Here is a 25199-nt window from a genome sequence, read left to right on the forward strand (position 1 = left end):
CGAAAGAATATTTACCTCAGCCAGGACCCCAAATGATTTCTCAGTTCTTCTTTTTACTTCTCAATGAAGCCATAATCAGTGACCATAAGAAGTTGGGTAATATATATAATACTTGTATTCCATGTATGGTGGGCAAGGCAGGCTTCAGAGAGGAGATGCCTGAGTGAAGTTTTATAGGATATGTATTTGTCCTGAGAGAAAAGGGGAAAGAGATGGGGAAGACAGCAACCCGGGCAGCAGGAACACCATTTAAAGGGTCCCTTAGGAAGTTCCAAGGCTAGTTTCACCTCCATGCCGCTTAATTTAAAAAGATGATCTCTATACTTTGTTTCTGAACAAATTAATGGTATTTAATAAAAATCTCAATCATCAAAAGTAACACTATTCTTCCTCTTTATTTTCAAGTACTATCTGAGAACATGGGGCATGGTTTTGTCTGTGGATTTTCCATCCCAGTCAATGATGGGGGGCGGGGGCTGAAAAAGTTTAAGAACAGTGGACAAGGGCAGCATTATTCATCGCATGTGTTGTGGGAGGTTAGGGGGCTTACTCACTTAACAGCCCCATGTCTTGGTAACTACTCTGTGCTGCAGTTCCTTATGACACTTAAGAGAGTTGTGAGGGTTATAAATTAAAACATGTAAAGTACTTAGAATGTTGACCAGCACATAGTATATTCCATTAAAATATGAGATATCATCATTACTAGAAAAAGGGTGTTGTGATCAAATAAAGGTGGGATGGTATGTTAAACAGAGCTCTTTACTGCAGGACTTCTAGGATTCTTGTATAGGCTACTGTGTTCTGTGACCCGCCAAAGGGAAATTCAATGTATAGTTTTGCCCAAAATAATTTCATGGTGGGATTCTTTTCTTGAGGAGAGATGGATGGGATTGGTGTTCCATGTATCAACACACATTTGGATGCTGCTCCTGAGGACAGAAATAGAAAGTTGCCCAGGCCAAAGGGAGGGCCAGCTGCCTTCTGCTGCCCACAGAAACTGCCTCGCTAAACCAGCCAGGCCACCTAAGCTCTGGAACTGGTTCCCATGGGTCTTGGGCACTCTGTCTGTGTTAGCCTAAGTCAGTCAAACATACCAGGGCAGTGTTTCACCATTCAGGATGCCTGTAAGGAAGGCAGGGAAACAGTCTGGGAGGGCAATCGATAGGACAGCACTTCCTCTGCCTGCCAGGATATCACCCCTTCCATGCATTTAGGGTGAAGCAAAACATCACAGTCACTGTTAAAAACCAACTTGAGTTCTGCCTCTACCACCACCGAATTGAGTGACCCTGGACATCTTTGCAGTGAAGATAATAAAATAGCCTGCTTGCTGGCTGCCATACCAATCAAATGAGATAATACAAGTGAAGCAACTCTCAAATTATACTTGACACACAGTAAAATTTCAGTAAAATGAGCTTTGCCATTATCATCGCTACCACTATCGTCCCATCAGAATTTTCCTAGACCACTTCGTTAATACCCAAATTAACCATTTCATACCATTCCTTTTTTATTTTATATTGCTATTATACCTGCATTTTTTTAAAATAAATCTCTTTACCTCCTCTGTTAGATTTAAATTCTTTGAAAGCAAGAACCAAATCTAATCTTGAATTTCCCCTTCAACCATAGAATTTACAATCCAAGGCTAATCTCAACACTCAATAGAAACTCACTGACCATGTAACCTGCCGGGTAGGCCCACGAGAACTTAGGGGCACACATGGGCTTAAGCTATGACAGTAAGCAGCCTGCGCTCAGAGACCTGTGTAACTCGTTGCTCTCCTGGGAATCCTGTCCTCAAGGCCAGTCAGGTCCCCTTTTCCCTTCCCAGCCTGCCTTACTCACCCACAATGGAGAGGATGACTACCACGAAGTCGAAGATGTTCCAGCCAATGGTGAAGTAGTAGTGCCTCAAGGCAAACATTTTGAGCACACACTCACAGGTAAAGAAGATGACGAAGACCAGGTTAATCCAGTAGAGAATATTCTCCATCTGCTTGCTCTGAGTGTCTGTCTCCACCATCATTGTCACCATGTTAAGGCAGATGAGCATCATGATAACAATGTCAAAGGCTTGTTGAGTGACAAAATCAAAGACGATACCTTGGATTTTGTTCTGGGTGGGTGCGGAGGGAAGGAGGGAGGAAAGACACAAAAGGATTCATGAAAGCCCTTCCAAGCAGACTGTGGAAGTTACCATCTTATTATTCAGAGTATTCTGCTTTCTATCAGGAGATCAGGAACACAGACAGACCCCAACACCAGTATGACCTCAGCAAGAGTCCGCTAAAATTGCCACTCTTCCCTTTTGCATCTCCGCCACCACATACTTCTAGATGCCGTCCCACCTCTGCAGCTGCTCCTATTTAGTCTCATTTCCCAGCCATTTCTCCTCTTAATCTCTTCTTTCTCTACACATTCTCTCTGGAAGAGCGCATCCATTCCTACTGCTTATATAACATCGATGTACTTATATTTCTCAAGGTCTTCCTTCTACAGCCCATATCTTCCCTTTGAATTCCTGTGTTGCTTATTTGACAGCTCTCCTTGATGACTCATAAGCACCTCAAACTTAACAAGACCAAAGCAGAACTAAGGCCTATCTCTGCCCCTCACCCAGCTTGTTCTCACCTCAATTATTTATCTAGTCTCTAAGCGAGAAATCAGAGGGTCATCCTTGTCTCTTTCCTCTCCTTATCTCCCATCTAATCCACTGCAGGGTCTAATGATTCTTTCTCCGAAAAATATAATCTGAATTCATACACTTCATTCTACTTCTGTTGGTCCCACTCTAAGCCACCATCATCTTCATCTGGACTTCTAGAAGAGTCTCCTCACTCGTCTCCCTGCTTCCCCTCTTGCCCTCATCCAATGCAATCTATACAAAGTGGCAAGAGTGGTTATTTAAAAACATAAATGAATCACATCATTCTTCTATTTAAAACCTTCTAATAGTTTCTTATTGGGCTTGCAACAAAATTCCTATTGTTAACCTGGTGTAAAAATGCCTTTTACAGTCTGATCTTGCTCCTCTCATGCCCTTTCCTCGAGCTCGTTGCCACCTGGCCACACTAATATTTTTTTCTGCTTTTAGGGCTTTGTATCCTTTTCCAGGATCTCTTTACTCAATATTTTGGCTCCTTCTCATCCACTCAAGTAGAAAGACCTTCCTAAGTGAGGCTTTCTCTGACTACTCTATTGAAGTAGACCCCCCACCCCACCCTAAGGCTCCATTCTTCTGTCTGTCATGGCCCTCTGGTTAATTTTTTCTCACATTACACATTTTATAATAGCCATTTGCTTACTTTTTTATTATCTATATCCTTATTATATTGTAAGCTCCATGATAGCAATGTCTAAATTTTGTTCATCACTTTATGCTTAGTGCTTGGTAAGCAGTAGATCTTTAACTACAGTTAAGTCTTCATTTAATGTCATAGGTTCTGTGACTTATGCAAAACGACTTATGCGAAACAAAACTAGTTTTACCACAGTATAACTGATATAAACAAGAGTTAAGTTCCTATGTATCTCATCGTTAGAATGAAATGACTATTGAAGGAAATGATCTTATTGGAGGACATGCTGTTATTTGGTGAGTGAGTGCTAATCACTATTAATGTGTCTTATCACGCAAAGCTTTTATATTTTGGAGTGAAAGAAAATACACTCAGGATTCCATGTGCAAAGTACTGAAGAGAACTTTAGAAATGTTAATCCTCTTCCATTCCATTTGGTCCCATTTCTATCACAGAATGTAAACTCTAACATCAAGAAATTACAAAAAAAAAAATTGCTTTCTTAAGATAGCCCTCATTTTCTTTTAAAGTACTTAGGCACTTGAGCTGGTACTTATTCTCAGGATTACTTTAACTTAGTGGCTTTCAAACCACCAGTTCTGCAAAGCCCTAGGGTTACCTTTCCCTCAGAATTTGGTAAGGCAAGTATACCAGGAACAGGATGTGGGGGTGAGTAGAGAAAATACTCTAGGATTCCCACTCTTGAGTCAAACAAAGTAGCTCTACTTTTATTTTTACATATTATACTGCCAGGTAAGCTTTATTTTAATAGGTCTGTCTTCTTGTTTGTTTTCTTTCTTTCTTTTTTTTAATTACGCCTGCAGCACCTGGTATTCCCGGGTGGTCTCCAAACCAAGTACTAACTAGGCCCGACCCTGCTTAGCTTCCGAAATCAGACAGGATCAGGTGTTTACAGGGTGGCATGGCTGTAGACTTTTTTCTTTTAAGTAGTAACTTAAATCCAAGTTACAGAGGAAAGGACTTTGAGCCTGGTCTTTGAGGGCTGTGTCCCACAAAGCTGGGTACATGGCTTCAGGAGCATCTCCCTCTCTGAAGGAAGAGCACAGCCATCAACAGAAGAGTAAAGCAGGGTCCCAGTCCCCAAATCTGTTGTACAAAAGTCTCAGATCAAGAGAGTAAATCAAGACATCAGAATCTTTTAGTTTTACCCTCTTCTCCTCCCACAAATAGCCAGAAGCATTATTTTAGCTTCCAGATACATCCTTGTAAAGCCTGACTTGTTGGGTAGAGAGTTGATAATATGACCAAATCCTATCTCATATTGGTAGGAAAGAGATCAGCTTTCATTTTTACTTTCCTTTATTAGTTAATTGTCTCTTAAAACATCTCTCTTCCAGGGCCAGAGCCAGTGTAGTTAACATGCCAACTCTCTGTTGCTGCCGCCCAAGGAAGATACGGAGACAAGGTCAAGCACACATGTAAAAGCCATCTCATATCTGAATCCCTGTTCTTCTGCTGTTTTCCTCAGATCTTCTGGATGGGGCGGCTAGGAGAGTATTAGCGGGCACAGGAAGCCTGTCACTTACCCATTTCCTTCCTTTGCAACAACCCTACCAGTGTCTTTTTCCATATGTGGTCTCACTCTGCCCTTGGCCTGCACAATGCACTCACCAGGGGGCGGGGAATGGGTTTCTGTGGTTTCTTTGAGCCCAGCTTTTTCATGGCATTGTAGTACTTCTTCTGTTCTTCAGTCATGAAGATGTCCTGACCTCCAAAGTAAAGGAGGGAAAAAGAGAACGAGCAATTACAACTGGCCCTCACATGCTTTGGGTTTGGAACCTAAGGTTCAACATTGAGAAGTGAGGGAGATTTATTCCCTTTCCTTCCCTGAGGTCGGTTTAGCTAACAGTTTTTCCAGAGTGAGGCAGACCTGGGACAACTATTCTAATTCAGAGACCTCTGCCTTTGTTTTTGTTTTCAGCTTCAGTTTTCTGAGATCTGCTAGGAAGAAAGAACCTGGACTACCCAATTACAGATTCTCAGGGAAGAACTAAACTTGAGAGCAATGACTCTGAAGATAGTTACATCTCACTGGTTCCTAAAATTTTTTTTTGGCCTGCCATCCTGATAAAATTCTAGGAAAAAAAATATTTTAAAATAAAAAGATTTCAAGTCCTGGCTAATGGCCCATTTATTTCTAACAATATTAAAAACGTAGAAATCCTGGTACAAAAAAAACAATTTGGGAAGTTCCATGGAATTTGTTGGGACAGATTACATTTATAAAATGAATGATGAGAGTAAGCTTTTCAATTTGCTTTGGAATACTGTTAACCATCTGGACAAGTAAGGAAATGAACTTTCTAAGGGTGGTCTCTCAAATCCCAACTTGCTAGTGGTCCCAAGGGATTAACATGGACAGTTAGTTACACACTAGGCAATTTCTACTTCTCACTACAGCTATTCATCTGCTTTCCTTTTGCACCCCTGTCACTAGACCCTCTCTGACCATACCCCTCCCTGGTGGGAGTTCCATATCAGTAAAAGTCCTTATAATAAGATTGCTAGTAAATGTGGTAAATTGCACACTGTGAAATTTAGCTCCCAACAGAAAGAGTTAGTTGGGGCTAATGTACAGTGGGTCCAGTGCTACAGTGAGGTGATGATATGGATTTTAGAGAAAGAGAGGTGTTATCTCTTTAGAGATAGAGAGATATGCCTCTCATCTGGGTTGACCTTAGGCCACTGGCAATGAGGGGAGGAGACCTATCTTTTTCTTTTGTTGATTGAAGTTATCAATGATGACACCAATGAACAGGTTCAGGGTGAAGAAGGAGCCGAAGATGATGAAGATGACAAAGTAGATGTACATGTAGATGTTGTCCTCATACTTAGGTTGCTCATCAGGCTGTCAAAGGACAGGAGAAAAAGGAACAGAGTCAGCTCCTAGCTTGGGGATCAGGTGGGTGACCTGCCAAGGCCATCAGCCATAACTGACCACTCAAGCAGCTGAACAAGCTGGGGTCGGGGAACCCTAGATTCTCTCTGCTTGCCTCCTTTTCCGCACCGGCAGGTCCTGCACTCAGAAGGTGTTATTCCTCCCAAGACTTAGGTGGAGGATAAGCAAATCACAAGGTGAGGGGGCAGGGATGCTGTCTGCTAGAAGCCATACTTATTTCAAATCAACACTGAAGAGTAGACAGTGCCACCGGGGCCAGGCTAAAAGCAACAGCATGATCATCTGGAGTCAGTGTGAGAGAGTGATGACAGAGAGGAGGAAAGTGCTCTATAATCAATAAAATAAGCAATAAATGTTCTAACCCTCCCTCTCTTTCTTGATGAGATCCACCATGCTGCTTGCTTTCTAACAACCTGAGAACATAGTGGTTTCACCAGGTATAGCCTTACCTTTCGGGAATCTACAGCTGCATACATGATGTCCATCCAGCCTTTGAAGGTTGCCTGGCAAACAGAGTCAGCCATTAGACTGTGCCTATTAGGGAACGGGTGGGAGTCTAAGCAGGTGTCCAAGAGGGCTGGCTTAGGTTTAGTGAGAACACAGACGGGGAGTTTGGGTGCAGCCTCAGGTGGACATAGAATTTTCTGTTTATTAATATGGGTCCCCACGGGAGCTTTGTCTAAGTCCCTGAAAATAAATAACAACAAAGTTTGGCAGAGAAACATATTGACAATGGCAACTGGATCAATACTTTTTCAAAAGGTCTTTAAAATGGGCCTGAGAAGGTTGCCTAAAGCTTGGGCAAACTCACGTTTATGAACGAGTGGCAGGAATCTAATGAGAGTCCTTAGAACTTAGCCCTCCATTGAGACATCACTTTAAAAAAAGTTGACAAGCAATGGGGGTCTGAAAAATTCATAGCTGCATTAAAAAAAAAAAAAACCAAACAAGGTCATAACTTCCCCCTTACTAATATACATGTTTACCCTAGGGTAGTGGCAATACTGGCTTCAACCTAAGCGGCCTTTTCGCAATTGTACACCTCGGATCTACTATATCTAGCCTGATTTTGCAAACAAATATGGGTAGCCAATTAAAATTTTCCATGTTTTATTTACATTATATGCATGTTTTATTTATTCAACCAGATTCTAAGTTTTTTCAGGGCATGGGCAGTTCCCTATTTGTCTGATGGCTCTAGTGGTGCTTTGCATATGGCGGGGACTCTGAATAGAATGTGTTGACTGGCTGGTTGATGTACATTGGTCTCTTGGAGCTGCTCCAATTCAGATTCGATTTGTGGGCTCAATCTCTTGAACTGGGATAGAACAATAAAATAGCTTTTGAGTGGGATGAACCATTGTTCATTCCTTTAACTTTGCCATCTACTATTAGCTAATTATAAATGCTCAATATGTTAAGGTCAAGTTCACCTGCATTATCACATTTAATACTCCCAACAACCATCTGATGTAGGCATAGTTGTAATAGCAACAAAAAAACATAATAGCAAATACCATTCATAAGCACTGCTACGTGCCAGGCATTATGCTAAGAAATTTTAATAAATTATCACCAATCCTCTTTATAACCATGAAAGGTGTTATTTTCCACATTTAATAGATGAAGAAACAGGTAGGTTGATTAATTTGTCTAAGATTACATATCAAATCTACATCTCTACATCTGATTACAAAGCCTACAAGTTTTCATCGCATCATAGTCTTGTCAAACACTCCCAAAAACCAGTGAGAGAGGAAGAGAAAAGTAGACATAATTGAATGCTACCTAATTAAAACAAATTCCTTCATACTGTGAAACACTGAGACCTTTCTCTGGGGTTGACCTGAGTGGCAGCATCATAGCACTGCCATATTCTTCCCTTTAGTTAACTTCAGTGTAGCTGTTAGATAGTATTGTTGGGCTCCATAAAAACTGCCATCACTTTTTGGTCTATGCACTTATTTTTTTCTTTCTCTTTAACTACAAACCCTGTCCTGAAGGTGATCGCTCTGCAACTTTATTATGCTGCAGGAATCTTTATTTGCTGTTGAATTTCTGAGCAGCGAGAGATTCCCTTTGAATGAGGTCTCAGAGAAGTCAGAGCACTCTGAAAGGTATCTCCCTGGAAGTGGTTTAGGAAATGACATGGCTCTGTGTGACCTATTAAGAATAATCCTGACCCTGGAAGCAGGCTTGAGAAGGGACCAAAAGAGATTTCCGCTCCCCATCTAAAATTCATAGGACTGAAAAAATAACACTTACCACCTGCAGAAGTGCCAGATATCCTGCCCCAACGTTGTCAAAGTTGATCTTCACATTCTTCCATCTGATTTCTGTATTATTCCCCTCCATGAGCTTTTCACACTCAGTTTTATTGTTGACAAAATCAATTTCAAATCGGATTTCAGAACTCTCATTAAAGCAGTAGTGGTACTTTCCCGCAAATAGGTTAACTCCCATGATGCTGAAAATCAGCCAGAAGATGAGACACACCAGCAGCACATTCATGATGGAGGGGATGGCGCCCACCAAGGCATTCACCACCACCTGCATTGGAAGGGGGAGGTTGCTGAGTGTTGAGAGGAAGTACAGGCAAGAACACTTTTTTGATTTCCAGGAGGGGAATGACATTGTGTGGCTTGTTCTGACTATAGAAACAATATATTCCTTTTGGAATTAGGGTAATTAGAAAGATCCATTCGTAGGACCACAATTTTCCAAATCTATGAAATATATTTTGAGGAATTCTAAAAAATTATGTATTTATATCAACTAACACAAATTCTCTTACCCAAGTTGACCTAAGTCTTCTCTCTTATGCACCAACCTGGACTAAAAAAATTCTTTTAGTCCAGTCTCCTTTCTTGCCAATCCATAAAATATAGCCTGTGGGAAAATCTGAGAGATCTCAAATTCACCAGTTGCCTTTCAACAGACATTCCCCTTCTGCAAAACAAGTTATGATTGTTCAAAATCACAGAGAACCACCCTTTGGGGTTAGCAGTGAATCAATCAAAGGTACATAAAGGCTCTTTTATGACTTTGCAAGGCCAGTTATCTTATTTCAGGCAATAGCTGAGCATGCATATTTTGCAGGCTCAAGAAAAAAAGCTATATTCCCTCTACCAAACAGTGTAAGATAAAATCGGAACAGATGTGTTTTTCGTACATGGCTCCTTATACTTCTTCAGCCTTTTTTTTTTTCCGACTTTGTAGGCTTCTAAATCTAAGAGTCACCCCTTGCTTGCCTAATGCTGATGCCTCTGCTCAATTCAGAGCTTGACTCAATTCTCTACAATGTATTAGAAACAGGAAAGACACTTTTTTTTTTGGAGAGTTTCGAGTTGTATCACTGTTCTTGAAATCCAACAACTGGCATATTGTTAAAAATCACAGACTACAGTAAGCTCAGGAATGAAAAAAAAGCAAAGGGAAAAAAACCCCTCAGGAATCAAAGTTTCTGGATTGTTTTAAACTTTGATTTTGCTTTACACTATAGGTGAGAGGCGCTAGACAACACTACCACTGTGGCAGCAGTTTTCACTTGAGGAGTTCAAAGTGCTTACAAAAATAGCCTTTTAGGCAGTGGGGCAAAAACAAGGCTGGTATTCATTTCTGCCCTGATTATTACTTGCTATTGTCTTAAGTGGGACTGTTAGGGCCCGGAAAGGTGATCCTAAAGTGGGAAGAACACTTCCTTTTACTGGTATCCTAGGAGAATTAATGGAACTAAAATAAAGACAATAGATATAAATGAAGTCTTTTATTGTTTTGTTAGAAGTAAGTGACAAGTTATCACCATGTCCCTGCACAGTTTTTCAGTGCAGGGAAGAGACAGGACAGGCTGCTGACTAGCACAGCACCCAAAGGGCCAAAAGGGCCGTGCCATAGAAGAACGCCAGGGGGCAGCTCTGGGCTCTAATGTGAGCCTGGCTTGGGTTCGGGTTGTCCTTCTGTTTTCGTCTTAGATTGCAATGTCATTCAGTGGAACACATGGCTGGGAAGAGCTGTCTGTTCTGTCCTATATAAAAAAGGCAATGCTATTCTGTTAAGGAGTCATTCTTCCTTAGACGAAAATATTAATTTTGTGTTTCTCCAATTCATATATAAAGGCCTTACACTGAGAGGCAGTTATTTCTTAATTCTTAGACCAAGAAATCTCTTCTAGATTTAATAGCTCTGTCATTAGTAGAAAATGATTGTATTTCAACTGTTCATTACTTTGAGCAAGGAAAACCAGAATATCTGAAATATGAAAAATCTTCAATGTTATTTTGAAGAATGATATTCATATTTATTTGTTACCAAATTTATCATGTGATTAGGTCTGAATTTCACCTCCACATTTTGCAGTTGCTCACCCTTTGATGGGGGCACCAGAAAGCAATGGAATGTGCAAAAAAAATAGGCAAAAGGAGGGTGATCCACAAAGGGAATAATCATTTCTTAAAGATAAGAGTAGGTAAAGATTCTAAAGCTCAGGTCTATGTGACAGCACTTTGCAGCGGAGCTTAGGTGAGAGATCATGACCTTCTACTGAACCCTCACAAGTATGAAATAGGGAAGTAGGACCCTGAAGATTTGAAACTGAGAAATCTTGCTTTTTTAAATCTTAACTCGGAATCTACCTTCTCAAGGAATTTTCTATCTTAACCCAGTCTAACCTGTCCTACAAGTATCTATGTATAACAGCTAAATATGGGGTAGTATATATAGTAGGAAAGAATAATTAGCTAATTGACTAAATGATCTCTTCACACTTTTATACTTGCAGATTGATCAAAGGAATCAATACACAAAAGTATTTACTGATTTACCGAGCCTGTTCTTATATCTATAACATAAAAATCTTATAAAAGCCAATGTACTTCTAAGGTGTAAATATACTTTGATGTACTAATCATAACCAAAGAAAAACTCCTTACCTTAGTTTATGAATAAAATAGAAAACAGTTGATGAAATGTTAATAATTCTCCCTTGCAATAAACAGTAGCTGATAAGCTACAATATGTTAAACAGAAATTGGTTAAGGGTACTCCACATATAATTGTCATTGTGCTGACATTCTAAGTAAACAAAGGGCAAGAAAACATGCTTTCTTATTTTGAACTCTCACACAAAATATATATTATAAATGCTAATTCAAGTGTCCATTGATAGTCACTTAATAAGTTAGATCTCTTTTGCTCGCTAATAACTCTCAAGTTACTCTACATTGCCTTGAATTATGATGAAATTCGTTATTTTTAAAAACTAGGTATAGGAATGTTACTCAAAGCTAGGTTCTAGCAGTCTATAAAAAGTTACTTTTTTCAATGGAGGTTTATGTTTATCGATTGATAAAAATCTCATTTAACTGATAAGAAAGTTCCAATGAAAACTAAATCTTATAGCATTTTTGTCTTCTCTATAATTCCCAACACAGTAGTGTTCATTAAATACTTTAAAATCTGTCAAATAGCTTTTAATATCTGGCAGAGGGAACATGGCTTTAAATGGACAACTATGTACTGACAACAAAAATGCATGCATGTTTCATAGCATTACTGTTATATATCCTCAAAAATTTAACAGCACAGCAACATCTTTAAATGAAGATTACTATGGAGGAGAGAAAAGCAAAGAACTACATTAAGTATTCCTTTGCCAATAGCATAAGTGTTTCAATTTTCTGGTCTTTGGTTTGAGGAAGAAGAGAAGAAGAGACTGAAATCAGTGTCCCAGGACAGGCTAAGGCCATACGTTCCCTCTCAAGCAAAGGTCTGAGCCTTTCATTGGAGCAGCACAGTGACAGTTGAGCCCATCTGCGTCGATGGTATCCAGTTCTTGAAGTTTTCTTATTTAACATTTTCTAAGGGTAACCTCTCAAGTGTTGGCATACACAAGAACCCAAACCAAGGAATTAAAAACATATGCCCCCACAGAAAAATAACATTCAAATAAAATAGATGTGCCTAGTTCTGCTTATTACTGGGAAGTTACTATAAATGTAGGCAAATTCTATCTTTTCTTTTTGCAGTTATTCTTTCACACAAGGGCTGGGAAACTGCAGTACAGGAATGGATCCTGAGCCCTCTCCACCTGCTCGACCAGAAGTGGTCAGTGCTGTTGGCTGGAGTCAATCAAGTAAGATGACATTCCTGTACCAGAGCTTCCCTTACTGGATGTTTGTTTGAAATCTCAGATTTGAGTTCAAACTTGTTCTTGCCCATCTCATTCGAGAAAACCTTGATGTAGAGGTTTCATTTTAGAATGCTTTTCAAAGAAAACTTTCTACTGTTCTGATTATCCATTCTAGACTTCTGGCCTCCTAAACTGTTTGAAAGTTGACAAGTAAAAGCTTTTGGGGAGTGGAAACTGAAACTCCAGGAAAGGCAAGAAAAGAAGAAGGAGCTAAAGGGAAGAGGTGTAGCCACCAAATGGGTTCCTGCATCCAGATTATTCAAATAATTTCCTCACGAACAAGCTGGCACTAGCCAACTGGCAAGGACTACTTCTGCCACAGGATAGGACTGACAGCAACAAGCATCTAGACTGAAAAAGTTAGTAGCAAGTGTCAGTTGGGCATTTTTCTTGGGTTTTCTTCAAGTATTACCAGTCTCATTTTAGGAGACCTAGGATCACTACTGGGCAACCTGGAGGATCACAGGCTACTGGGCCTGGGTTCAATGTCATGAATATCGTCTTCAACAGACTTCTTTTAATCCTCAGTTTTTCAGTCACCAAAATGGATTTTCAACTCTATAATAAAACTAGTGATTTATTTAAAAATTTAACTAACCCTTTCTAATAAAATTGGGAAGTCGGGGGAGCAGGAAAGAGCATTTTAATCCCATTTTCAACGACACTATCACTATGGCCACCTAAAACAGAGTCCTTTGCAATATACTCTCTCCTTAAATTCAGCCTGAGTATAACAATGACCTCATTGCACACATTCTGAAATATCTCTCATCTTTGGGAGAAAGAATCTTCATTTTGCTTTGTTTTGTTTTGCTTTTTAAATTAAAATAAATTTATGCTGCTGTGGAAATGACCTTCCTACAAATGGCTTTGGGTGGGTTGCAGAAAGCTTATATTTAGTAAACCAAACTGTGACTGTGCTACAGAAGAAAACACAAATTTGTTGCAAAAAGCATTTGTCTGGATAAACTAAAATGACAAAATTCCCAAGTCCCAGTGAAATTTTTACCTTCCTGTACAACTGTGGGTGGCTTCATGGAATAGTGGCCAAGGGGTCACCGATGAGGAATGAATGAAGCAGCACTGTCCTGGTATCTAGATTTTCCAATTAGTCTTGCTTTGATGGGACTACTGCAAGCTCAATTTTTATTCCTACATTCTGATATTTGTACATTTAAAAACACATCCTCTGGTTTGCTCTCCTGCATATATTCCACATCTGAATTAAAATGAGTTTTCTTGGTCTAGTTAAGTACAGTAACAGACCTCTCTGATTACCACAGGACAACTATTACCACCAAAAGCTAGTTGTCCACTAGATTTTAAGAAATTTACTTTTTTAGTGTGTGTGTGTGTGCACATGTGCACACACGCATGATTTTTTAAATCAAGAGAGACGGCAAAAAGGCACCAAAAGCAGAAGCCTTGTTTCTAAATTGGCAGGATGACAGCACCTTGCACCCTTCAGATTCGGGTGGAGTATCACCAAAGCAGGAAGAGCAGGTGTTGAGAAATGTCAGGAGAACTAGCTGATATTCATCTAGCATCGTACCTGGTTGTTATTTTGATAACGTTAGGATAGGGGACCACATAGCGTGGGCAGAGGGAGGTAGGGGGTGAGGAGGAAAGCTTTGCTATCAGACAGAGGCTGCCAGTCCTTATGGGACTGGGCTGAGAACAACAAGGTGCAATAAGAGGAATCAGAATAAAAAGAAAAGCATTTCTTTTCCCAGGGCCATGCCAATTTCTGCTCCATCCCCAATTCCAGGCCTGCCATCGTGTCTTCAAGCTCTTTCTCAGCTGCTTTCTCAGTGACTCCAAGGCCACAGTCCCCACCTGGCTGATGGCCCTACACAGCACTCTCCCTGCCTGCGGCCATTGCTTTTCAGTGGGTCTCTGGGTTACAATTCCCCTTCTTTGCACCTGGTGATTCTCCCTATTAAATCAACAGCCCAGAAAGCCGCCCCAAGTACTACAGGTAAGCCAGGCCAAATGAGAATAGCCAATGTTAACATGTTCTGCGATGGCACATTGTGGGGGATGGGGCCAATAGTAACGTGATGAGGCAGCTTAATGCAACTCCCCACGCACAGAGCAGGTGCGGGGGAGAGAGTGGAGGATCAAATAGCAGCTGCATCACAGAGTTCGTGTCTGAATGATCTTTCCACCATGTGATCAGTTCTAGCATGCTTAAACAGTTTCCACTGGCATGCAGAAGGATCAGCTGCTCTTAGTATCTTACCCTCATCCCTTCAAATCGTGATAAGGCTCTTAAGGGTCTCAAAGCTCTTAGGGTCCTAAGGGACTTTATGGCACCTAGTTCCGAGTAGCCCAGGGCATTAGCTATAAGGCTGACTAAAGAGACCTACACGGAAACAGAAGAAAAAAAACAAAAACAAAAAAGGAAACAAAAATAAATAAATAAAGAAAAAAAAAAAAGAAAGAAAACAGAGGTTCCAGAGTGTTAGAACAAAGCCCCTAGCACTGATTATACAGGTTGGGCCCCCCAGGTAGAGGAAGTGGGTAACATCAGCTGCCTACTTCAACTTGGACTCAAATGACCTGGAAGGAAAGGTGGTTGAGAGGCAGAAGAAAAAACACAAAGGGAAGAGGAAATCGAGAGAAGGCGGTAGACATACATACAAGTTGGAGAAAGGAAGCGGCTGAAGGGAGAGGGAGAGAATGAGAAAGTTCCATTGGAAGGAGAGGAGCCTGAACAGATGACAAAAACCTTACCCTCGCCCTTTACAGTCTCTGCAGGTCCCAGAAGTTCCCATTAAATTAAGCCAGACAAATTTAATGGTACCTATGAAAAAGAATACAGATAAATACACACACTCCACACAAGCTGCCCCCTCCTCAGCTCATTCATCAGGGGATTCCAACAGGGACAAGCTCTTTTACTCCTGGTGACAAGAAACCATCTGGTTGGGAATTTGATGAGTCACTACATCAAAAAGGAAACATTCAATAAGTACCACAGCTGACTTTGCAGTTTCCCATGAAGAAAAGAACTAAATGAAGAAACCTCTTGACAGAATTTTGACTCCATGAGAACTCCCTTAACCAATTCTTCTATTTATCGCTTTTAACTATAATAATCCTTCCACCTTTTAACTCTAACCCTGCCTCCTTCATGGTTAACTATAACCCTGATTCCTTCATGGCCATAAGAACCTAGGTTGGTCTGCAACCATATTTCTCCTTATAATCCTCATTCTTTCTAACCAGAAAGGCCCAAAATGAATTAGCCTCAGGTATGTCCTTTCCAGGACAACCTTCTATTTTCTCATTATTAAAATAACACATGGAAAGAGTCTTAGAAGAATTTTTAAAACTTTATTTTATATAGGAGGAAATAGATGAGACCCATATAGGTGAGACCCATACATCCAATACACAAGAATTTGCCCAGTGTCACATCAGCAGTTCTGAAGCCAGGATTAAGACCCACACTCCTGATTCCCAGGCCAGAGCTCTTTCTCCCACAGACAGATCACCTACCCCACTGGCAGGTTAGAAGACAATATCCCAGTAGAGGGTTATAGGTATCTGAATAATCCAGAGTTGAACATATGGGCCTACTGGGGAGAAGTCAGCAGGTCTCCAAGCCTAGAGCTATGACTGAATGTTTTCTGCTCTTCCAGAGGCAAATTTATCTGTTCTACCAGAGGTCTCAGAGAAGTTACCCTGATGATCCCTTAACACTGGATACTAACCATACCTGAGACCTGAAAATATCTTCAGTTGATCAAATCCTAGAATGCTTGGGTTCTGGGTCTTTCCTTTATTCTGGGATAGGTTAAGGTGTTTCCATCAACAATTCTTAAATTCCCTCTATTGGGAAGTGGTGGTTACAGATCTGCTTAGTCTAAACTGATGATATTTTAAAGCAAATTTAGAGGAGAAAAAAGGAAACAACCCAAAACTTAGTTTCATTTGTTGTTTTTTTTATCTCTATCCTAGGACTTTAATTCTTTGATTCTGTATCTCTGAACTGCACAAAAACTTATTTTTAATTTTTTTATTACTATTTTTTTAAAAATTAAGACATTTATAATTAAGCAGCAGGACTGGTGGGAGGTAGAAATAGAAGGTCAATAACCTAGTGAGGCTCAGGGATGAGGAGACTTCAATGTTTCAATTTTAACAGGGGGGTGTGAACCTTTACTTATGCATGTACATGCATGTACTCATAATTCATCAATGTAGGAATATCTTCTCTGGAGTCCTAGGCAGTATCCAAAACAAATCTGGAATTAAATGCCGCGCTATTAGGCTACCCCTGCTCTTTGAAGGGTACGTGGTTCAGAGTTCAATTTCTGCTAAAACAAGGGCCTCAGAGACTTATCAAGACACAGAAGCACCAATCAATCATTTTACTTTCAACCATCATTATCAATAAGAATCTATATGGAGATATCTTTTGCCTACCACTGCTAAGTACAGCCAACTCTTAAACATGAATAATCTAAAATTGCCAGATTCTTAGTGAGACACTGATAGGTACATCTGAAGGTAAACTCTCACATTGTAACTAAGTATTTGAGTTTGAAATAGCCCTAATCAGCTTTGTCCTGTGAAATTATGCCAGGTAAAGGCTGCAAAGAACTAAGTTTGGGGTAGCTATAGGCCCCATACAAGCAAGAAGGCCTTCAGCTCTTTAGGAGAGGGTAGTAATTTATCTGATAATAAATAGATCTAAAGTGGGGAAGGGCGGGAGGAGGTATAGATGCCAAGAGGTTGGCTCTAAATGTTGTTGAGAAAATCTGCGCTTGACTGATCAATCTGGCCAAGAGCTCCTGAGACAAGATCAATAAGGATCCTATCTGGGTTATTCCTTAGTACTTGAGGACTTTCATATAGTCCTCTGAACCTCCATGTTAAACTCACACTGGAGATAATAAGAACATTGCTTAAAGTATACTTTTAGGAAAGACTCAAACCTGAAAAAGAAAAAGGGTTGAGAAGTCAAAATACAGGGTATCTATGACTGTAGGCATGGGAAAAAAGGGGAAGACACTAGGTGACTGTTCCAAAATGATGTGAACACGTTCAAACAGAATGTTTTTCGTAGCCTGAACTCAGGACAAGTTCCCATCCCTGGAAGCAATATGCTGGCTAACCTCTGGATATGATGGGGCAAAGTTCCTTGGGGAAAAGATCACAAAATTCTTTTACAGGACAAGACTTCCAATGCAAGCAAGAACCTGAGCAAAATAAAATGTCTCTGTTTGGGAACTCACGTGGCTTAAAAATAAAGAGAATTAACCCTAGAAATTGTCTGGATTACCCCATGATTCTAAAAAGTACTCTCAGCAGCTTTAAGGGGCAATGAGGAAGAATGAAAATTCATTGGGGAAACAAACATAGTGATGAATAACAGATTCTGACATCAGTCACTGATGGATGAAATGGTAGGAAGAAGAGTCTCTCAGAGATGGTGTTAAATTAGAACCTAAAATTTACACTGCAGATGTCCTGAACTGCCAAGGGCACTAGACATTTTACCCAAAATGACAGCAAAAACTCTGATAGTTTCAGCTGCCCAAGTGTCACTCTAAGTCTTATTTTCCATCCACAACTCAAAAGTGGCAACCAGTGCAGCCATGGTTTGGAACCGGGCCCTCTCTGCATCCATTGTAGATATTTGTGTGTGTCTCATCTTTTTGACCCTTACAAGTGCCCATGCTGTCTACTTTCTATCTCCCTAATACCTGGCAGCAGGCTTTGCATGTCGTGAGTGCTCAATAAACACTCGATACGTGAAGACAAAAATGCACTACTCTGTCTGAGAGAAGTCAATAGAAGGGAGCACCTGGGAAAGCCTTGTTCCCAGAATGCTGGATTGCCGTCAGCCTGGAATCAGGCCAGGGTGGCCCTGCATGCTAGTGTAAGCTTCCCAGGGGCGGGAGCACACCTGTCTCTCCCCTGTGACGGACTCCCTATGCCTCCTGGGACAATTCTATAGAGAATGGTATTTGATTTATATTTGTTTACTAATAACTGGTACAGAGGCTTTCTCAGGAGCCATGTCAGGCCCCACAGCAATGTAAGAATCCAGCTACTCCCAAAAGCTGGAAGGATTACGGGTTGCTGTTAGTTGTCTACATGCCTGTCTCATGCTTTTTATTTCCCTGTCACCTAGTATACAAACTGATAAAAATGTTTACTAACTAAATGGTGATGTGCAGCACTATTAATGTTTTTTTTGCAGCTTATTGGGCACCAAAGGGATATGGGATACCTGATCACTATCCCTGAATTCTAGGATTACTCAACCCAGAGAGAAGAGGAAGAAAGTGGTTTAGGTTAGGGTGGACAGTGGAGGCAAACATCATGGTGGGGGAGATTTGTTCCAAATCGCAGCTTCCCTAGGGCTGTTGGGAGTATGGTAGTGGATGTACCTGTCTGAGTTCTTGGTGGGTCCAGAAGATGAAGGGCTTTTAGGACTCCCATAGGTTTCCTACCTGACTCTAGGTGGTCCTGAAGAATTAGAGTGAAATGAAGACTCTATGGCACTTCCCTGTTCTCTAGAAAGAGAGATGGCCTGGCATCACTTTAGTTCTCTGGGCCCTATCCCAAGCCTATGTCTTAATTCTGAGAGCTCGCGTTTCCATCTGTGGGAGGTGGAGGCCCTTCTGCCACAAGGTGCTACCAACGGTTGCTGAAGGGAGTGCTGAAACCTCGCTAGGAGGATCTCAGGCTGGCGCTCCCTGGGGCAGTACCCATTTGGTTCACTGTAAGGGCAAAGGGTAACCTCACCTCATTTAGGCACCTTCTAAACGTTTTGCTTTTTGAAATGGAGAATGCTGATGGAAGCATAGTGACAGCTCTTAAAATGAGTCATTAACTGTGGAAGTCGTAGATACCCACGTAGATACTCTGCATTTACAGAGCAGATCATTGCTACTGCTGAGTGCTGGGCTCCTGTCATCTGAGGAAGAGATGTCCATGGTGCTCTATTCTAGATCCTAGAAGCATGCTATAGGCAGTTTACCGTACAGCCAACAACACCTATATTCAAAACGCATCAACCCAGCCTTCAAACGCTCTATTTTCCTGGCACGTCTCAACCCTCAGCAGGAACTGAATTCTCCATAGGCCCTGGTCCTGCAATTCCCATTCACCCTTTTACTCAAATGCTGATTTGGCTGGAAGAAAAAAGTTTTAGTTATTACACGAAATAAGAGAAAATCATCATGGTTAGAAAAGCCAACAAAGAACAAATGCTGGTGGGGTGAGAAAGTTAGATGATGCAGCTTCCACCCTGAAAAATAAGACAGATGTAATGGCCTCCACGCCTTGGAGATGATCTTGGAACCTGAGGGAAGAAAGGACTTTCTTAAGTTTGATCATCACTGTGGAAATGGCAACGTGTAGGAAGAGGAGGCTTTATACTGGTGTGAGCTCCCCTTCTCGCTGATAGACTGACCTGTTCAGATTAGTCTGATGTGAAGACTGATTTTGGGTTGGATGGACACATCCATGGGAACAGTCAGCAGGAGAGTCTGCTACATCCCCCCACCACCTGAATCCCAGCAGCACCCACCTCATTCTCTCACTCCTCTCATGGCAGCAGAAAGAAGACATCCTGCTGGTTGGGACAAGAACCTTCCTGTTCCCAGCCTGATTAACAAGGGGCTTTGACACCAATGAGTCCACTTCCCATTCCTTATCTCTGCATCTTGTAAGCCAAACCACCAGGGTGAGGAGCTGGTTGGTTACTCACTGGAGCAAATGCAAGGACTTCAGAGCCCCCTTCCTGAAGCTAAGCTCTGAATGCTCTGAAAGGAACTTTACCCAGACCTACATCTAAATCTCGTCTTACACTCCAGCCATTAGAGGAAGAAAAATCTCTGTTTTTGTTTTCCTGCTAGAGGGGGTGGGAAGTAGAAAGCAGGACACGTACAGCCACGATGAGGAAGTCCAGCCAGCACCAGGCATTGGTGAAGAACTTAACGAAGCCATAGGCTGTCCACTTGAGCAACATCTCCAGGATGAAGATATAGGTGAAGACTTTGTCAGCGTATTCCAGGATGGTACGAATGGTCTTTCTCTGCTCAACGTAGATGTCCTCGAAGGCCTGAAAGAGAGGCAGCAGCTGCCTGTAGTGCCTAAAGGTAGACAAGCAACATCGGAAGTACTGCCATCCTGGGCTGCTCCTCCCACCTGTGGTTGGCCTATTATCAGCTTCCTGTGTCTTTCACTTTAATCCCCGCTATAAATTGCTTTTTGAAAAAAGCAGTTTTATTGAGATATACCATACAATTCAGCTATTTAAAGTGTACAAATTGACAGTTTTTAGTAGAGTTGTACATCTATCACCACAATCAGTTTTACTGTATTTTCATTACCCCCAAAGAAAGCCCACGTCCTTTAGCTGTCACCCCCTAATCTCTCTCTCTTCTTAGTCCTAGGCAACCACTAATCTGCTTTCTACCTCTATAGATTTGCCTATTCTGGACATTTCATATAAATGAAATCACATGATATCTAGTGTTCTGTGACTGGCTTCTTTAACTTAGCCTAAGTGAAATTGCCGGACCATGGTAACTCTATGATTAATTTTTTGAGAAACTGCCAAACTGTTTTCCAAAGTGGTTGCTCCATCTTACTTTCTCACCAGCAATATACAAGGGTTCCTATTTCTTCACTTCCTTGTCAACACTGTATATGTTTATACAATAAAATCTTTTCTCCTTTCAGCCCCCAACATCACAGATACAGGTGGAGGGTCACGGGGCTGGGAGACACTCAGGTGAAAAAAATCTTCATACTACTTTCCTTCTGTGGAATTCCTGAATGAGACAATTCCCTGATACAAAGGAATGAGCATTCCCACATGCAGAGGGATGGACTGTACACGTGTCGTGCTAAGAGGACAGAATTCCTAAAGTATTAAAAAAACTGGAGGTGGAACAAAGTCCCCTTAACTCCATTGGTGGAAATACATTCTATAACCCAACATATGTGAGATGCCTAAGACTGATCTGCATGTCACTGGAAGCTCTAATCCCCTCCCTCTGAGGTCTCACCGCAACTACACTTTACTCTTTTCTTAGACATTTTAGTTGTTTCACTTTGTTAGTCTCAAGTCTCATGCCTATAATTGTACTGAGTCAAGTATCTTGCTTTATTCAATTATGATAAATAAAAATTGTCAAAGGTGAGTAGTAAAGAAAGTTGAAACCATTTATTTCACTACTGCTCTTTGTGTGTGCGGATGGGAAAGAAATGACTAAAAGGATGAAGCATGTGCACTACTACATTACGTTTCTGTTTACTAGATTTGAAAAATAAGGATGATGACAATAATTACTGGCTTTAGTCTGACCCTCCATTTCCTCAAGGGCAGAGACCAGGTTCTCATCCTGGTGCCTCCACAGCGCTTTAGGAAGCACTGCGTGAATGCCTGTTAATGCAATAAATGGCTCAGAGGCGGACAGGACAGTGGCTCCCCTTCACTCAGACCAAGGACATCAAGCCGTCTTTTCTTTTTTGCCTCCTGCTTTAGTGCTGACGCTTTCCTGTAAAAATCTGGTCTTCTGTATCTTTGTGCTCTTCTCTACCACACGTTACTGCCTGTCTCAGCCTCTTGTAGACTCCCAGCTCACAGGTCAGCAACACTTCGCAAGTCACTGACAGGATCTCGAACACTTAATTTGGGGTTTTTCCCTTTTTTTTGATTCCAAATTAAGCTTTGATTCCACACCTACATAAATGTGCCCACCTTTTAAAAAAGAAACATTTCAAAATTCTGCATTCTTCACTTTTCCTTTAATGAAAAAAAAAACACGTATATAGTGTCTCTAGTCCTTGCTGTCCTCAAATCTAGTCAACTAGGAAATAACTCCCTCCCCCTGGACACTGTCCAGGTCTCCTCAGTTACAATCCAGCTAACAGTGAAAGCAAAGACCAAGATTATCAGTCGTAGCAGGGGAGGAGCCTGTGTGTTCAGTGCCCTGTCAGCTTCGCCCACTGGACTGATGAGCACTTATAACCACGTGACTATAAATAATCCGTGCACCACAGATCTGACTCTAAATATTCGCTAACGTCGCAGGTCCTCCAAATCCAGTAGGGTGTGAGGGAGAAGTGGGTGGAGGGACACTTCCTACCCCATACCTTGGGTAACTGAAAGGTAAAGAGCAAGAGATTTGGGGGACTAGGTGAGAAGGGGAAGTTCATTTTAGTAAGTTGCTTAGAATAGGGCAAACCAAACAGTGAAGATACTTAATAATCTGTATTCTTATCCTGATGAAAGGGTTTTAGGCTTGAGAGGGATCATGATGAGTCTGAGGATCAGATCGTGAACAAGTGTGGATTCTAATTCTAAAGGATCAAAACACCAGCCCAAAGCACAACAGACTATTATCCTCGGGTCTACAGCCAATCTGTGTTCTCAGAGAAATTGGTCTCGGGCCCCGTCCAGTCTTTCCCACTAGTTCCTATAAACCCTTCCCCAGCATATTCTCCCCTGGACCTCACCAGGGCGCCACTGCTGAGCAGAATCATGAAGATGATGAAGGTCTCAAACCAATTGTGCTCCACAATGAGGAAGCAGGTTTTCCGCAGGATCCACCAAGACTTGCCTAGCCCTTCTTCGATGTTGACCTGGCAGCACTTGAATCGCTGGACACAACCTGGCACCAGCGGGAGAGGCAGGTCAGATCGTGGGAGTGTGCCCCACCCAGCCCTGTCCTCTCCTCCATAACCCAGGCCCCACCAGGTGCTGCCCCACCACTCAGCCGAGAGTACAGTGGCTGAATCAGAATGCCTGATACAGAAACAGGGTGGCAGGGCTGAGGCTATGCTGCAGGCTACAGGGCCCTCTGGAGTTGGGAAGATGTCCTATAAAGAAGCAGTGAGGGAGAAGAAAAGGGGAGTCGGGAGACAGACACAGCCATGACAGAATAGGCCTTTCTAGTGGAAGTTTCTGGGCTGCCAAGAGAAAGTGGACAAAGAAAAGTTTGAGAATAGTTTGGACGGGAAAAACAATTATCAATTGCCCTCAAAATGATGAGGTGGGGAACAAAGTTCTTGAAAATAGCCACTGAGCCCTCGCCCTCTCATCCAACCACTACCCCTGGCAGAAATCTGTGTTCAGTGCAAGTGCCACGTGCCCCTTCTCACCTTCTGTGAAGCAAGCATCTGGATCCAAGTATTCCTCAGGCTGCTCCACAGGGACTTCTTCCACTTCTGGTTTGATATCGATAGTGCTTCCTTCAGAGGAGCTGGTATCATCCAGTTTCTAGACAGGCAAGGACAAGGGAGGTCAAGCAGCTGTGCGGCAACATTTCCACTCTATGCTGACTACCTCTGATGTGAATGAGGTACCAACTGTAATTCTTCTCTAAAATTCTTATTAAAAACTTATCATCCAACTATGATGGGCAAACAATTACTACAGGGCCTTGGAAACTTTAGTCAGGATGAGGTATAACATGAAAACCCACTCACAGATGACAGTGCTTCTCTCTAAACAGAATGTGGCTACAGGTGGGTCTCAGGGATACGGCTCAGGTAGACTAACGGCAAGGAAGTACTTGAGGGTTTACTCCGGCCTCTGACCTAGATGATCTAGAAATGATGGAGATAGATCCAGGAATATCTCGGGAAGAACAACAGGGGGGGGTGAGTTGGCTATTCCAGGATTTCTCTACCAAGCACATTGCTGAACCAATGCCCGGAGCTGACAGGGCCCTGTTTGTTCTCACACAGGATCAAGGTTGGTTTCTAGTCTGGGACCTTACATCTTTGCTGCCTTCAGGATCCGATTCGCTGCTAACATCCTCTGTGTTGACGTTCTCAAAATCGGACTCGCCTACAGCAATGGGCACCCGCACGGTCAAGTTGGGATTGTTGATGAAGGACATGTGGTCCTCGTCAATGATGTACTTCTCCACGCTGCTGCCAATGCCACTGGTGGTGCCATTGCCATTCTTCTGGAAATCACCATTCCGGTGGATGTCTGCACCAGTATGGTTGGCGATACAATTGGCTTTCTTTTCATACAGCTCGTCCAGAGGTTTCACTTCATCAGCCTCACGCTGCTTGAAGTGGGCCTGCATGAAGGCATGCACTTTCACTTTGGTCCAAGCCACACCCTTCTTGATACGGATTACTGAGATCTGTAGGTTGTTCATTTCCCCATCATCGTCAGTGGCTGCCAGATTATCTGCACTGAAGGAGCTCAGGAGCAAGGCCAGAAACAGGTTCAGCACCTGTACCAGTAGCATTAGAAAAAAGAAGCGTGAACGCAGGATGGTATTAGATAAACTATCCACTAAACTAGGAAACTAGAAGCCTATAGACTTATGCATTTTGTTTGGCCCACATGGTGTTTTAAATGCTCATGATATTAGTAAGCATTTTGTTTGATTGTCGGTTATAATACAAGAAGCTTAGCACCTCTTTTCTTGGTTCTTTTATAGTTTTACATTATACACATACACGCACATTCCAAAATATATTACCTTTTTAATAGTTAGTAAAAGCAAAAATGATATCCATTTTGGAAGAAAATCCCCCCAAAATAAAACCAAAGAGGTGTCTACGGATTCCTGGGGAGGATTAAAGAGTGCATATGTGCCATGTGTTCATGAGCAGTAGATGCCATGTTAGAAAAAAATGAGGCTAGGAAAGCCTACCTTCATAAAACAAATCAAGAAGGTAGAAGTGAAATACATTTCATGTCATTTATCGTAAAAACTAATTTTCTTTGTTTTCCTAACATTTATTAAAATAAAAATAGATTTAGCAAGACAGTGATGGTAACTTT

At 41.7% G+C, this 25199-nt stretch overlaps 1 protein-coding gene and 1 pseudogene across 5 annotated transcripts in view; both read right to left on the reverse strand.

The window, feature by feature from the left end:
* SCN8A (sodium voltage-gated channel alpha subunit 8) overlaps positions 1–25199 on the reverse strand; it is a 166685-nt gene that overhangs the window by 5074 nt on the left and 136412 nt on the right. For 3 of the 5 annotated variants that reach the window (XM_016142642.2, XM_016142646.2, XM_016142643.2), the window contains exons 17-26: positions 24172–24642; positions 23552–23669; positions 22907–23061; positions 20328–20501; positions 14658–14780; positions 8494–8778; positions 6678–6731; positions 6040–6177; positions 4941–5045; positions 1855–2125 (exon numbers count right to left, since the gene is read on the reverse strand). In XM_016142642.2, the coding sequence (XP_015998128.2) occupies positions 1855–2125; positions 4941–5045; positions 6040–6177; positions 6678–6731; positions 8494–8778; positions 14658–14780; positions 20328–20501; positions 22907–23061; positions 23552–23669; positions 24172–24642 (1894 nt within the window). The remainder of the gene's footprint in view (positions 1–1854; positions 2126–4940; positions 5046–6039; positions 6178–6677; positions 6732–8493; positions 8779–14657; positions 14781–20327; positions 20502–22906; positions 23062–23551; positions 23670–24171; positions 24643–25199) is intronic. The other 2 variants (XM_036236494.1, XM_016142648.2) reach the window with 1 other exon arrangement.
* Positions 4124–4242, reverse strand: LOC118614623 (annotated as a pseudogene).

This window comes from Rousettus aegyptiacus, unplaced genomic scaffold, assembly GCF_014176215.1.
Source record: "Rousettus aegyptiacus isolate mRouAeg1 unplaced genomic scaffold, mRouAeg1.p scaffold_m13_p_2, whole genome shotgun sequence".
Lineage (NCBI taxonomy): Eukaryota > Metazoa > Chordata > Mammalia > Chiroptera > Pteropodidae > Rousettus > Rousettus aegyptiacus.